Raw genomic sequence first — 15,168 nt, forward strand, 5'->3', positions numbered from 1 at the left:
ACCAAAGAGCACATACATAGAATCTATAGCAATTGGTTTTGATTTGGCAGAGGGGATTGTATTCTTGTGGAAAAAAGTGATTGGATAAAAGGATGGTGTTATACATTAAGAAAAAAAATAAAAATTATTTCCAAGACAGTCTTCCACAACTTTGTCATCACACATAAAATTCCATAGAGTTCTCAATGCCTCTTGTTAAGAAAACATTTTTACTTACTTAGTCTGCTTATTTCCTTGTCAAGACTTAAGATTTTTACAGGCTTAGCTATGCTTGAAAACAAAGCTTCAGTCTCTCTTGACTTTAGCTAGAAGAATAAATATAGGAAACTGTCATCTTTTTCTCAAAGTTTTTCTTCATTTAGAAAATATGAAGCTCCAGAAATGCATTAAAATTATAAGGTATATGTTAAAATTATTTTAAATTAAGGGTAAGTTGAAATATAAGCAAGGGAGATACTGAGAATGAAGCAATTAGAGAGTAGTGTAGAATCATGGGATTGACAGATTTGTTGAGATAACTTTTAATTTTTGTTGTTTCCTTTTTCTCCACTTCCATTATTGCAAGCCCCAAAATAGAAGAAATCTCAAAATCTAACTTTTGTCAGGCAAATGCTTTATTCAGTATCCAATTAAATATTAATTTACTAACTACATTTAGCTTATTTTCTTACACAGAGTGAACATTCACTGTAATGACAGTTTCATCATGCTAAAATCTATTCACAAATCTACACTTTGAAAAAAGTGCTTTTCTAGGAAATGTTATATACAACACACATGGAAAACATATTAAGTCTTTGAATTGTCAAACTACACAAAATAAAACCAATCAACCACCAACATTCAGTATATGTTAACAATATTTTTGAAAAAGAAATTTTTCTTTACATTTGGGAGTTCTGTTCAAGGATTTCTATAATTTTAAAAGTAATAAAAGTATATACAATTTAATAATGTTAAAGTAAAAGGTATTAAATAGCACAAATAATATTACAAAACTAAACACTCTTATCATCTATCAGTTGAATTTATATGAAGCAAGAGGACCTGTGTAGTTTCCCCTGTCTTTTGACTCTACAACAATTGTACTTTAACTCTGTACATAGAATAGCTTGACCATAAACACAGAAGATGGTTTTGGCTTTACACACTTTTCTATTTCTGCACATAGAGGAGAAATAAAGAGGTTTATTTACACTCTTTATGTAGGCAAATTATTTATATAATTTGCTTTAGAGACTACTTTAGAATCATACACATTTGCAACAATAGATTTAATTAATAGCTTTTCTTTAAAAATGAACATATTTATGTTCTGTTCAACTATTTTCACCCCCTTGAGGCCTCCTCTTATAATATAATTTACCACCACTTAGATAATTAATCATATTCTTAGATTCTAATGATCAGTGATTACATTCATTTTGACAATGATTTTTAGTTCTTGAAGTTTATATATTGCAGTGCTTCAAAAGGTGACATGTTTACCTTGATAACATTCTTCAGGGATTGTTAACTACAAATAAAACTTTTGTACTAAATTTTGATTAAGTGTATCATGCAATTTCTGTTTGTACCTGGAAACATGAAAATATCTTTAAAGGTAAATAAAATAAAAGAGCAACATTTTTGACTTTAAAACAAATATGAAAGTACGAAGAAAATTTCCATGTTTCTTTCATCTAATTGTTATTTGGAGTAAAAAACTCAATATTAAATTATTCTAATAAAATGATTCAAACATACAACTAGAAGATAATTATTTTATTCATCACAAAACTTCCCACATTTGTATTTACATACCAGTGAACACAATGCATTAACATTCTTTCAAAAGAAAGTTATGTCTATTTTTGTTCAGATTAAGTGTGTTGTTGTTTTTTTCATTTCTCCACAAAATGAACACCCCTCCAGCACACACAAAAGATCATTAAAAATGAACTGGTTACTTAAAAATCAATATGATATCTAAGGTTGGTAAACCAAAAAAAAAAAAAAGTAAAAAAAGAGTTAATTATGGAATTAATTATTAAAGTTAAAACCTAGTCATGTTTTTTATAAACTTTTGCTAATAAAATTGCATTTTCTACTTCGGTTTTTCTTATTATTCCACTTTGGTAGGTTTTGTGCCTCAAATACATGTTTGAAATTTCAAAAAGTGTTTTTTCTTATATTGTTTAACTTGCCACAGAGACTAAAAAATTAGAACTAAATAATCTATTAAAAAGTATTAGATTATAGTCTCTCAGTCTAGAATAACTTAAATGACTTCCAAAAAAAGTGCTTTTGTTTGGAAGACAGTAACATAAGAATATAAACTTAAATGCTATACTGACATAACTCAAATCAAAGACATTTATAGTGAGGGTCATTCATTTTATCTTCTGAAACGAGGGAACAAGAGTCCATGACAGATCTCAGCTACTGACAATTTTTACAAAATTGAAAGTAACTAACAACATATTTCTCTGGAAGCATATAAACTCGTTTTCTCTTTAGGAGCCACTTTTGTTTTTATGTAACTTTCAGATGCCCTCTTCTTTGTCGATTCTTCTCTTCTACATTTCTTTAGACGGCTACTCTGTCACATGCATTTATATTACTTTACTATGTAAAAGCTGTGGGTTTGGTATTTGTCTGCATATATAAAATCGGTGACAATGAAAAATCCTTAAAGCAAGGAAGGAAGGTCACGGGGTTACGGCCCTCCTTCAACCAAGGGACGTGAGAATTCTAGCTGGACAACCACCGTAATGATTTGAAGAAAAGGTAAATAAAGACATAAATAAAATCTAGGTTAATTTAAATATTTATCTGCACCATGAGGACCATGACATGTCTACGGCTAGTCAGTACCCTACAAGAAAAGCATGCTGGTTGCGGGTCAGGTAACATTCACTGTAGGCCTGTGTAATCACCCTCGGGCATTGCCCGCGGGTCAGAACAAGATTCTCCGTTCCAAGTTGGATCACTGAAGACAGACTAGGGCAAGCAGAGCCCCGGGTAAGAAGACATTAGGACTCGGGCAGCTGGTTCCTCCTGTTTCTGCTCTTCCGGCTGCTGATGAGGGCCTTGAGCTTGCCGTAGTCCCCTCTCACCTTCGGGGCCTCCTCCGGCGGCTGCTGCCGCGTGTCCTTGCAGTACTGGTCGATCATCTGCATCTCCGAGTGGCTGAAGGCCCCCAGGATGTCCTTGGGGTGGAAGGGCAAAGCCCTCACAGAGCTGGCCCAGGTCCACGGGGACCATTTGTCTGTTACCACCGCTACCATTTCGGAATTTAACACTTTGAAGTTGATCTTGGCTACGGTCTGCTTGAAGCCGTTTTCCGTTGCGATGCAGTGATACAGTCCTTGGTCGGAGTCCTGGATGGAGCGGATCAGGAGTCCTTGGGGGGTGGCGATGATGCGCTCGTTCAGCTTGACCTGAAAGGCAGGCGGCACAGTTCTGAGCACCCAACTCTGGGTCTTCTAAAAGCATATGGGCAACAGATACAGAATAAGGCCGGTTTCCACACATTTGGCAAAAGGATGGAATACTAAGCAACTTCCTTCTTAGTGGACACAGATTTTAAGTCAGTCCCATTTCCTTCTTTCTCACAGGAGAGCTTATCTCAAGGGAACTGACTCTATTAAAGAGAGGGTGAAGTGATCACCCATATTGCCAAAAATAGCTTAAAGTGCATTGCTTTTGGATTGAAGCCGTTTCTTCACAGATAAGCCCAGAATTTTGGTTGCTTTTGGAATGTGACTCACAGTTAACATATAGAGCAAATGATATTCACACATAATTTAAAATATCTCTTTCATCCCGGAGTTCTCACCTTTTATTGTAACAAATTAAAACTTGTTAGTGAAAACGTGAAGCGACAATAAAAGGGATGGATTTCACCTGTTTCAATGAGTGAATAAATATTCTCCTAACTAAAAATTATATAAGCAGAGGCAGTTTTGAACATTGTCAAAGACTTTTTCCAATTATTCCCCACTAAAGAATCACTAAAAATAAAAGCTGCAATGTCATTGTCTTATAGACTTGTAAGTGGTTTTACTTTCCAAGGAAAAGTAATAAAAAGCTATGTGGTTAATATATAATTATTCTATAGGCTTAAACTTAAAAAAACAAACTATCATTTGCTAGACATTAGATAAATGCTGGAAAGCCACCGAACCTACAGGTCCAGCTACAGTATTATCAATAAACAGATTAAAAACCTAAGTGGTAAGAATTTCCTTGACATGTATACTCTGGAATAAGCTTTCACTGAGGAAAAAAGAAATTTGACCCAAAATAATATAAAGGAATGCATGTGAAGTGTTTTTCTAAATGGTACATTTCTGTGTAAATGTATATTTATTACTAATGGGATCCAAATCAAAGAAAGGCTCTTTTAGATAAAAAGTTACCCACACACAAAAGCACAAAAAAAGTATAGTGTTGAAACACAGACAAAAGAACAGAACTAGAAAAGAAAGAGCAGGAGGAAGTAAAGACTAAAGTAGGTAAAGCAAAGTTTTGATGTTAATTTAATTTTTAAAGTTTAAATGTGCATCAGAAGTAGTTTAAATAATGTAGAAATACATTCAGAAATGAAAGAAAAGGAAGCTTTTTCTTTTTGTGCAAAATTGGGAAAAACTTTGGAGGTCAATTTGACAATATTCATATAACATGTATGTAATATATATATAGTATTTTGTGCAGAAATTTTATTTCCAATAATTTGTTTAGGAGATATATTCTTACAAGTATACAGATTTTGTTTGCATAATGTTTTTATTAAGAGGAAAAACAAGAAAAAACACAAAAACAAATAGTAGCTTTAGCCCTGAGCAGTTGAGCATCGACCTAGGATCCAGGAGATCGCAGTTTGATTCCCGCTCAGGGCACATGCCCTGGGTTCGGGCTCGATCCCCAACAGGGGGCCTGCAGGAGGCAGCCGATCAGTGACTCCCTCATCATTAATGTTTCTCTCTCTCTCTCTCTCTCTCTGAAATCAATATATATTTTAAAAAACTAAAACAAACAAACAAAAAACCTTAAAGTACATTCATACAATGGAGAACTATGCAACCAAGAAAAATGAGATAGCTCCATATATACTGATATTAAATAGTGTGTGTGTTTGGAGGGAATAGAAAAATGATGGAGAATATTTGGAGGAATATATAATGATTGAATACTTCATTTTGGGAGCCTTATACTTTGGGAAGTGGGAATAAGTTTTGTGGGTTTTTTTAATCCTTACCCAATGCTATTTTTTCCCTGCTTTTCAGAGAGAGTGGGAGGGGGGAGAGAGAGAGAGACATCGATGTGAGAGAGACACATGGATGGTTGCCTCCCACATGCACCCCAACTGGGGCCAGGGATTGAGCCTGCAACTGAGGTGCGTGCCCTTGGCTGGAATCAAACCCGGGACCCTTCAGTCCATGGGCCTACGCTCTAACCACTGGGCAAACCAGCTAGGGCCGGAATAAGTTTTAAGGTCAAGGGGAGGAGGGCTTTTATTTTTCACTTTCTATTATTTAAAACTATTTGTACTTTTCTCCACTAGTTTTTATAATTTTTCTTACTTTAAAAAAAAAAAGTTCAATATTTATATATCATTGACATGAGAAATAGTTATGTGTTTGCCTAAACTACTAAGGAAAAATTAGGATAAATTTAATGAAATATTAATAGTACAGTCAACTAAAGTTAGAACTAGTGGACTTTAGCTCTGCTTAAATTCAGCACAGATTAGATTTTTATAATTATATTAGAGTTAATAATTTCATAACCTTAAATTATAGCATTCTTATGTTTTGATTGAAAAAAGTTAAGACACTAATATATGAGTCTCCACATTCTTGAAAATTCTGAAATAGAACATTAGAATTATCATATGAGATTTAATTCATAACATTCCATTTTAAAATTAATTTATTAATTTCTATGGCTTGTATTCAAGGCTATGTATATTCATCCACTTTAATTTTAAGTAATAAAAATTATATTCACGTAAAGTATATTATTCTATCGAACTTTCTACTGAATAAAAGAAAACCATTTTATTTTTGCTAGATAATCCCTGTTCGAACTTTAGATTCCCTATTAACATACAGACAGACAGACTTTCTCAGGAAGGATGGTTGATGACCATGTATCATGTTCTAGCCTGAGAATTCAATTTCTATGCGTTAATCATCATCACACATTGTGACTTCTAACCCAGGTTACTTTGCAGGGCAGTTATTATTATAATCTATATCCATTCAAAAGAATTTAAAATCAATTAGACTGTAGAAACCTCCAGACTTCTTTGATGACAGATATTGTAGCATAGAAAATAAATATCAAATAAACAATTTTCTTACTAATAAAATATTTTAAAAAGTTTTTTAGTATCATTGATTAAATTCTGGGGCAAGAAGGGGTCCTGAAGTCCATCTAGCTCAGCTTTTCTCCAGATAGATACATCCCTTCCCATGCAAGCGTTCATCAGCCTATGTTTAATATTTCAGACACAGGGTATACACAATTTCCTAAACAGCTCATAACGTCTTTGGATAGGCAGCTCTGAGAGTTAGAAAGTATTTTCTTAAATGGAGCCAACATCCATTTTAGTAATTCTGGTGCAGTGTCTACACTCTATAGCTCGAGGTGTAGCCAGTCTACACAGCCCTAATTAGCTAGGACCAAAACTGCCCCCCATACTGAACACACATAAATAAAGAAGACTCCTTCCCTCCATCAGACTTCACGATGCACTGCAAACAGAATTACATTTTAGACTGCTCGAAGTCCTTATATATACATGTCTCTTTTTCCTGTCATTTGTCAGGACAACATGGCATCGATATTATGGAATTCATTATTTATAATATTTCACCCTATGCCACTTTACAGTGTTTCCCTTTTAAAACAGCTCTTTCCAATCAGCGAAAGGCTAATGTAAGTGTTCTTTTATTTGGAAATCTAATTTCCCCCCCGAATCACTAAATAAAGGCAATGGTCCCATAAACAATGATTCCCTATATTACCTAACCAAGCCCCGAGAGTTATGAATAATAAAGCAGTGGAAACAGATTACCACACAGCAGAAAAATGTTCTTTACCATAAGGGTTATAGTTTAGGGTAATTTTTGGCTGAGGAAAATTGAACGTGGTTTTTTTTTTAAGGTCCTTTTATCTTGTGAATCACACAAAGCTGCTGTTGTGTGAGAACTTGGCTTCTGGATTTGCACACATCTTGTTTCCTTTACAAATGCTTCCTCACATCACTACCCCGTCCGAGTGCCCAAGCTCTTCTTTCAATCACCCTGTTGTAGAGGTGAGTAGGCAGAGAGGATTTCTAATTAATCCATCAACTCCACGGACAAAGGATTTTACAGAAGGTGGCACTTGTCATCCCTAAGACATAAAAGGATGTTCACGTGCTTTTCCTTTTTCCTTTGATCTGCACCGCACTGAGGGCTGGTGATTTAAAGCTCTTTCCAAAGCCCCGATTGATCCCGCTGTGTTCTTACCTCTTTCCTCCTGTCTTTGTCTTTCTGTAACAACCACTTGATAGATGCCTGCGGAGACTTGGGGGCACACTCGAGGAAAGTGGTGTTATTTTTTACTCCGTACTGAACAATTTCAGCTGCATTTCTATATGCTGGAGAGCGAAAGTAAATGGAGAGAGAGAAACTGGAATTTAGAGCATATTCTCCTATTTGAATGTCTGTTTCTATATACAGTGGTGGTCAATTATGGCAGCCCCCAAAGGCAGTCTTAACCATTTAGCAAGCACGCTATTATACGGGGGTGGGCAAAAGTAGGTTTATAGCTGTTCATATGGAAAAAGATATGCAGGTTAAGATAATTACAGTAGCTTTATAAATTCTGTTTTGCTTACTCACAACTATAAACCTATTTTTGCCCACCACTGTACATTGCTTATCTGTTTTGTTTAGTCTAAAGGGAAGGAGAAAAAGGCATAAGGAAATGAATATTTATTCAAGAATTACTCTACACCAAATAGCAGAGGTGTAACAGTAACAGGAATGCATTTAGTATCACTACGAACATTTTAATTACTGCAACATCCTTGTGACTCAGGTTCTCTCAGCTATTCACAGCTGAGCAAACTGAGCCTCTAAGTTACAAGGAAACATATCCTAGCTTAGGAGTTAGTAAGTGCCAGGCAATATTGAAGCAGGGCTCATCCCACCCCTAACCATACTCAATGTACTATAAAAAAAATTCAGAAAACTCGGAGAAGGCAGGAAGCAAGGTGTATCCACGGTGAGATGCAGTGGCTGAGAACACAGGCTTTGGAACCAGAGATAAAATCCTGATTTCACTGCTACTGACTGTGTAACCTTAGATAAATTAATTGAGCCCTCTGAGTCTCAGTTTTACTTGGCTCTAAAACATAGATTATAATAATTTCATACAGGTCCTTTAATAAAATTCTTAAATTAGGAAAAGCATTTAGTATAATCATGTAGTAGCTTATACATGGACAGAATACTCACTGATAAAGCCGGAAAATAAATACACCCTACTCGAGCAGAGTTTCTTGAACATTAAGTGAGATAATCCATAAAAAAACAGTTAGCTCAGGTTCCAACACAAAATCAACATCGATGTTTGTTCATTACCTCCACTGCCAATACTCCTACCACTGTGACCACTACAACTATTAAGGAGAACGGACCCAAAATTTAGAAAATACTCAGTAAATACTCAGTAAATAGAGAAAAGATAACTGGAGTTTATTCCTTCAGTTACATGTATGGAGCAACTAAGTAAAATGTGTCTAAATTTTATCTTTGTAGTTGGTGTAGTTAGTAACAAGAAAGTCATTCTTTGCTAAAATAACACTCAGATTCAAAAAGATTAGCAATGGAAGCCTCAGTGTTAATTGTTAACAAAGGCACAACTGGAGCACCTTGGTGAGCCTGGAGGAGTTCTGCCTGGAGCTACTTCTGCAGGCTGGGCGATGTGGGGGCAGGGGGTTAGGGGGAAAGTATAACAACATGATAGCTCCACGTCAGAATGGGAAGAAAGGGGTTAGATAAATTGTAAGACACAAGGCAGGATTATCAAAAGTATATGGAATGGTTATGGATTGTAAAATAAAGCCACTGTAGTACTCCAATATTCAGAGCAGGATTATTCATAGTAACCAACAGGTAGAAGCAACCATCAATGTCCAGAGATGGATGAATGGATAAAAAAATGATATAAACATACAATGGAATATTTTCTCCCTTAAACAGAAAGATATTCTGACACATGGTACAACACGAATGAACCCGGAGGAAGACATTATGCTAAGTGAAATAAGCCAATTATAAAATGACAAATATTGAAAGTTCCCAAACTTTTGTTTTTCACAATTCTTAGTATGCATACAAATAGCATTTAATTTTTAATTACCATATATGAATACCAAGAATTTTCATAGCAAATCTTTCTTTAGAATGAAATACCTGAGTCTATTACAAGCTTTCCCTAACTGAAATGAGATATGGAGCACTGTTAGTCTTTTTTTTTTTTTTTTTAAGTCCCCACCGGAGGATTTTTTTCCCATTGCTTTTCAGAGAGAAAGAGAAAAACATCAATGCGAGAGCGACACACCGATTGCTTGCCTCCCTCATGCCCTCAACTGACGCTCTAACCACTGAACCAAACTGGCTAGGGTGAGCATTGCTACTCTTTCTCAAGTTTGACCATCGCTCCCTTTTACTACCTTTGAGATTAAATCCTCTGCATTGGGTCAGTGGATTGCCATGTCTCACGTCTTGTCTTCGGCTCCTCCTATAAGTGCAGAAATAGATGAAAGACTTATAATTAACAATGTATTTAAAAGACAGAATTTTTAATTTCAAAATCTTGTCATTGCCTAAGCTTTTTTAGAGAAAAGAGGTCTGATTATCTGATATTTCTTGTTCAATGTTTCAATTATAAGGTGGGTACTTAACCTTGCTTTTAATCTAAATTAATTCAGTCTCTCCCCACCTACCACTTGTGATATCATGGCTGTGAACCTCCTATTATGTGCACTTCCTGGGTAAATGCTAGATTCCAAATTAATAGTGTATTTTTAGCATAGAGACATTCACCCAAAGTTTCCTAAGATGATCACCCCAAAAGTATAAAGTCACTACCACCTTCCTTCTTATACATTTTTCTTAATTAAGCATAGTTTCCTTTAAAACGTCAATACCTTTCTAAGTTTTCAGATCAATTAAAATTTTCACAAGATAGCTCATACAGAGATAGAACATTGATATTTAATATAAAGTTAAGCAGAATTGTTCATTTACTAATTTAAAATAAGCATTTTCCTTCAACTTCTTATTTTGAAAATATATAAGTCCACCGAAAAGTGGGTATATGATTACAATGAACACTGGTATACCTAGGTTCATGAATTGTACTTTGCCATAGTCATTTCTTTTTCTCTCATATGCTAGTATATGTCATGTATGTGCTGTGAGTGCACATATATGAAAATCTTTAGAAAGCAAGTAGCACACATGTTTCACACTTAAATGCCTCACCATGTATCTTCTAAGAACAAGTAATTTCCTAGATATAATTATCACACTAAAAATATTAATATTTATTCAATAACATCATATAATACACATTTTATATTAAAATTTCCCTAGTTGTCCCCAAAATACCTCTTATAGATTTTTTTGCAATGTTTAGAATGTTCTATTAAAGTACAAAGTTGTCGGGATTAAGCTAAATAAAAACATTGTTAACACCACTCAAGTCACATACACGTAAAATTCAGAAAAGTCTTAAGTTTTGCCCGGCCAGGCGTGGCTCAGCAGCTGAGCGTCAACCTACGATCCAGGAGATCACGGTTCGATTCCTAGTCGGGGCACATGCCCGGGTTGTGGGCTCGATCCCCAGTCAGGGGCTTGCAGGAAGCAGCCGATCAATGACTCTCTCATCATTGATATTTTATCTCTCTCTCTCCCTCTCCCTCCCTCTCTGAAATCAATAAAGATATATTTTTTAAAAACAGTTTATAAGCTGAAAATTATGGAGATTTCCCAAAATGGATATAATGGCTCACTGCTGCGTATGGCATCAATAAAATATGTAAGATCTTTGAGTGAATGTTGTCCCTACTCTTCTGCAATCCAGCGCTCCCTAGATATTTGTTCTTTGGGAAATTCACACTCAGGCAACAAGAGAAGAAAAAACAAACACTGAGATAGTCATATAATTTGTGGTATAATTTCCTTCATCCTATTGACTGTGTTGAGGTTAAGCAGCCAGAGTGTTTTAAGTTTATTCAGGATCTACTTAAGGTTCACTCATTGCATTTAGTTGTTATGTATCAACAGCTGAAGCACTTCAAAAATTAGCTACATTCCTTGTAAGTTTGTCATTATTTAAATAAAAGTTTAAAATTACTTACAAACTATTTAATTTTCTGAGTCTTAGCATTAGTTAAACATATTAGTTTCAATGTTATTATATAGTACAACAAATCAAAATAGAATAACTGACATTCTCTTGGAAATGATGTGTGAATCTGAGCATTGCAGTAAGAGACAAGGAAGGGAACTCTAAATATTGGGAGTACAGGTATAAATTGACTATTTACTATCAAGGCTGAGAAGTATATATGAATGAGCATGTCACCTAAGTGGGTTAGCTGTTAAGTCTCTCTTAACATTTTTATCCTTAAAGATATATTAAAATATTCATAATATATATGTAAGAAGAATGGAAATATTAAAATCACACAGGGATGATCATAGTTACAGAGCAAAACTAATCTCAAAGTTATTGATAATGAAAAAATTTCATTTTAAAGTTACAGCAAATTGTTAATAGTTTATGTGCTCAATGGGTTATACTCATTTATTTATGGAAATATAGGTACAAAGCTTCATGTCACTTAAATATGCTTTTTCCCAAAAAGTCACACGATCCTTATTCAATTATATATTTCTATACAGCCACAAAAACGCAAACTAGTGGAAATCACTCTTGTCTCAAAAAATGCAATTATTGCTGTTCTCTAGAATAGTTCCTATATCAGGTTCTTACTGCATTACATTTGCTATATATTTAAGTCACAGCATTATCTACTATCACCCAGCTGTGAGTGTTCATCATATGAGCACCACATGGGAGTTCTTGTGGCTGAACTGGTCATTTTCAGCCATCATGACAAACAATATCACTCACAATGGTTAATTTTATTTTTCTGTGATCAGCACCACGTCATGGTTTACTCATGTACATGAACCCACAAGCTGGGCAGTCTAAATTTACAGTATCACATAGCTTTCAGACATTAAAATACAAAAAATCATTATTATGTCTTGGTTTAAGTGATGAGATCAGCAAGGCTAACACTGGAGACTTTTGTATGTGTAGATTCCCTGTAAGACGTTCATATAGCATCGCAAAAGCACGTTGGTAGACAGAATAATATTATATTTCATGTAGGATTTGGGATTTATCTCAAGTTGCTAATTTCCCCCCCATTATAGTCTATTCCTTTGGTTAAACGATGAAATTATTTTCTTCTTGTATAGAAAACAAATATTTACTTGAAGACTGAATTGATTATCCTGTCTTAAAATTTCTAACTACATATCTGAATCCAGAATAAATAATATTTGAATCTAAATTGCAATATTAATACAAATGCCCATATATTTAAGATACTTATGGATAAAGAGGCAAAAATGCTTATATTGTTTACTATGAACTAACTTCTTTAAAAAAGAGAAATTACTGAGCCAATGATATGTAACAACTTTATGCCAAAGTATGAACTCATTGACTTCCAAGTATAACTCTATTTCTCTTTTTCCATACAAAGGTAATGTTTTTATTTCATTCTTATGTTTCTCTCACACTGATGATTCTCTCTCTCTCTTCCTCTCTCTCTAAAAATCAGTAAACATCATATCCTCGGGCGAGGGTTAAAAAGAAATGAACATGGAAAGTTCTCCAAATGAGCATTTTTATCATTACTATTTAATCTGTAAAGAAAATAAATACTTTATATGGTAATTTGGCAAATAGTTAATTCATTCAGCAAACATGTTTTGCTTTCATTAAGTTTGGAAATAATTTGGAGAATTTAAACAGTATAGATATTTTTAATGAAGGTTCCAGTATATGAGCCAAAGCTGAGTATGAGCAGGCCAAGGAACACCATATATATTGCATTTTTGGCTCTTTGTGAGAGTATAAGGACATTGCTGGAGAAACCAAGATAGTTCTTTAAATGGCTACTACTTTCTAATCCGTGATGCATGTTTTTGTTCATTTGTTTGTTTGTTCCTGTTCATACTGTTTTATTGACGTATAATTGACATACAAGTTTCAGGTGTACAACATAATTTTTTGATACATGTATATATTGCAAAATGATTGTCACGATAAGGCTAGCTAACATCTGTCACCATGCATTTTTCCTGTGATGACTGCTTTTAAGATATACTCTCTTAGCAACTTTCAAATATTAAATACGGTACTTTAATCTTTTTGATGCAATTGTAAGGGATTGTTTTCTTAATTTCTCTTTCTGATAGTTTGTTATTAGTGCATAGAAATGCAACAGATTTTTGTATATTGATTTTGTATCCTGCAACTTTATTAAATTAATTTATTAGTTTTAACAGCAAATCAATGGTACAAGGTTTAATACCAGGCACCGTATTGTAACTTTAAAGAATTGCAAGATTGTTTCAGTTCTGTTTATTACAAGAACATGATTCAGGTCATGATTTGTGACATGAGGATGATGATGTGGAATCTATGTTATATTTACATCTTAGGAAGAATAACTGGGGTTGTAATAGGTGGGAGAATATTAGAACAAATGAATCAACTCATATTACAACCTAAATCTGTAAAAGATATCTCAAATATGCAATGACAGTCTACACATATAGTATAGAATTTTACTTGAGAAATATTCTTTGTTTGTTAAATAAGAATGCTTGTTGGTCAAAGCCAAGGTCTGAAAGCTTTACAGGGAAAGACTGCTAATCTCCAGTTCTTTCATATTATAGAAGAGACTGGTACGCTTATACGACTATGGTAAGATTCACTTTGTGGTCCCTACATTTCTTTCTTTCTTTGAAGTATAGGGTTTCAGTTTCCTTTAGCACTAAATCTGTTTAATAAATTGAAGATTATATTCCAGGTTTTACAGATGCCAACTTTTAGAACAGCTTACCAAGAAAAAACCATTGCCTTACAAACAATTAAGGAAATAATTTTGAAATATCATTGCTATCGTAATTAGGAGTGTAAAGGAGTGGGGAGGAAGGGATCAATGGGGGAAAGAGAGGGAAAAGGGTGTTTGTAATACTTTCGTCAATAAAGATTAAAAAAACAAAACAAAATATGTTTGAAAATATAGTGTCACAAAAATAATTTTTAACTTGTGATTCCTTTTAGAATTATCTTGCCTCTTACTTTTGCCCAGGTTCAGACCTGCAACCCAGAGCAGATGGAAGATCTCAGGGTAATGAGGTCCATAAATTCTATGTGGAAATCACAAGAAGTCATAGGCCTCCTGACTAAATCTTAAAAATGACATGGAGGAACATGGGTCTTTGCACACAGATACTAAAGACTCCTGGTTTAAAGAATGGAAGTTCTCTTTATATCTCATGAATTTTAATACAAAAAACTTTCAAATGATCTAGCCCAGGCTACTCCCCTCTACTCCAGATTCATATTTCTAACTTCCTACTCAACACCTCTATTTGAATATATCATAGGCACCATTCACTTATCAACTTTCTCCCCACAAACCTACTCTTTCCAGTCCTCTCTTTCTCATTCAATTCTATCTACATATTTTCAATGCTCAGTTCTGAACACTTGGTTCATTTTTGAGGCCTCTATCTTTCTAACATCCCACGTACGCCAGCAGGTTCTGTGAGCTCTATCCAGAATCAGACCACTTTTGCCACCTTCACCTCTGTCATCTCTGTGCAAGTCACCATTATATCTCACCTGGATCATCAGGGTAGCATGTCTTGCAGCTTCTCCCCCCCCCCCCCTTTTCCTACCCCAGGGTGGCAATCCCAGACAAACCCAACTACATGATATTATTAAACCAAAGTCAAATTATCACTCACATATGCAAAATCCCTCCTTTGTTTTCTATTTCAGTTCAGCTGTAAGGATTTCTGGCCC

General features: G+C 34.6%; 1 protein-coding gene across 1 annotated transcript in view; it reads right to left on the reverse strand.

Annotated features, from left to right (window-relative positions):
* Positions 1 to 593: 593 nt before the first annotated feature.
* Positions 594 to 15,168, reverse strand: part of SEMA3C (semaphorin 3C) — a 164,585-nt gene continuing 150,010 nt past the window's right edge. The window contains exons 16-18 of the mRNA XM_081147554.1: positions 9,716 to 9,783; positions 7,503 to 7,633; positions 594 to 3,422 (exon numbers count right to left, since the gene is read on the reverse strand). Of these exons, the coding sequence (XP_081003680.1) occupies positions 3,015 to 3,422; positions 7,503 to 7,633; positions 9,716 to 9,783 (607 nt within the window). The 3' untranslated portion in view covers positions 594 to 3,014. The remainder of the gene's footprint in view (positions 3,423 to 7,502; positions 7,634 to 9,715; positions 9,784 to 15,168) is intronic.

This window comes from Miniopterus schreibersii (assembly GCF_964146895.1).
Source record: "Miniopterus schreibersii genome assembly, chromosome: 9".
Lineage (NCBI taxonomy): Eukaryota > Metazoa > Chordata > Mammalia > Chiroptera > Miniopteridae > Miniopterus > Miniopterus schreibersii.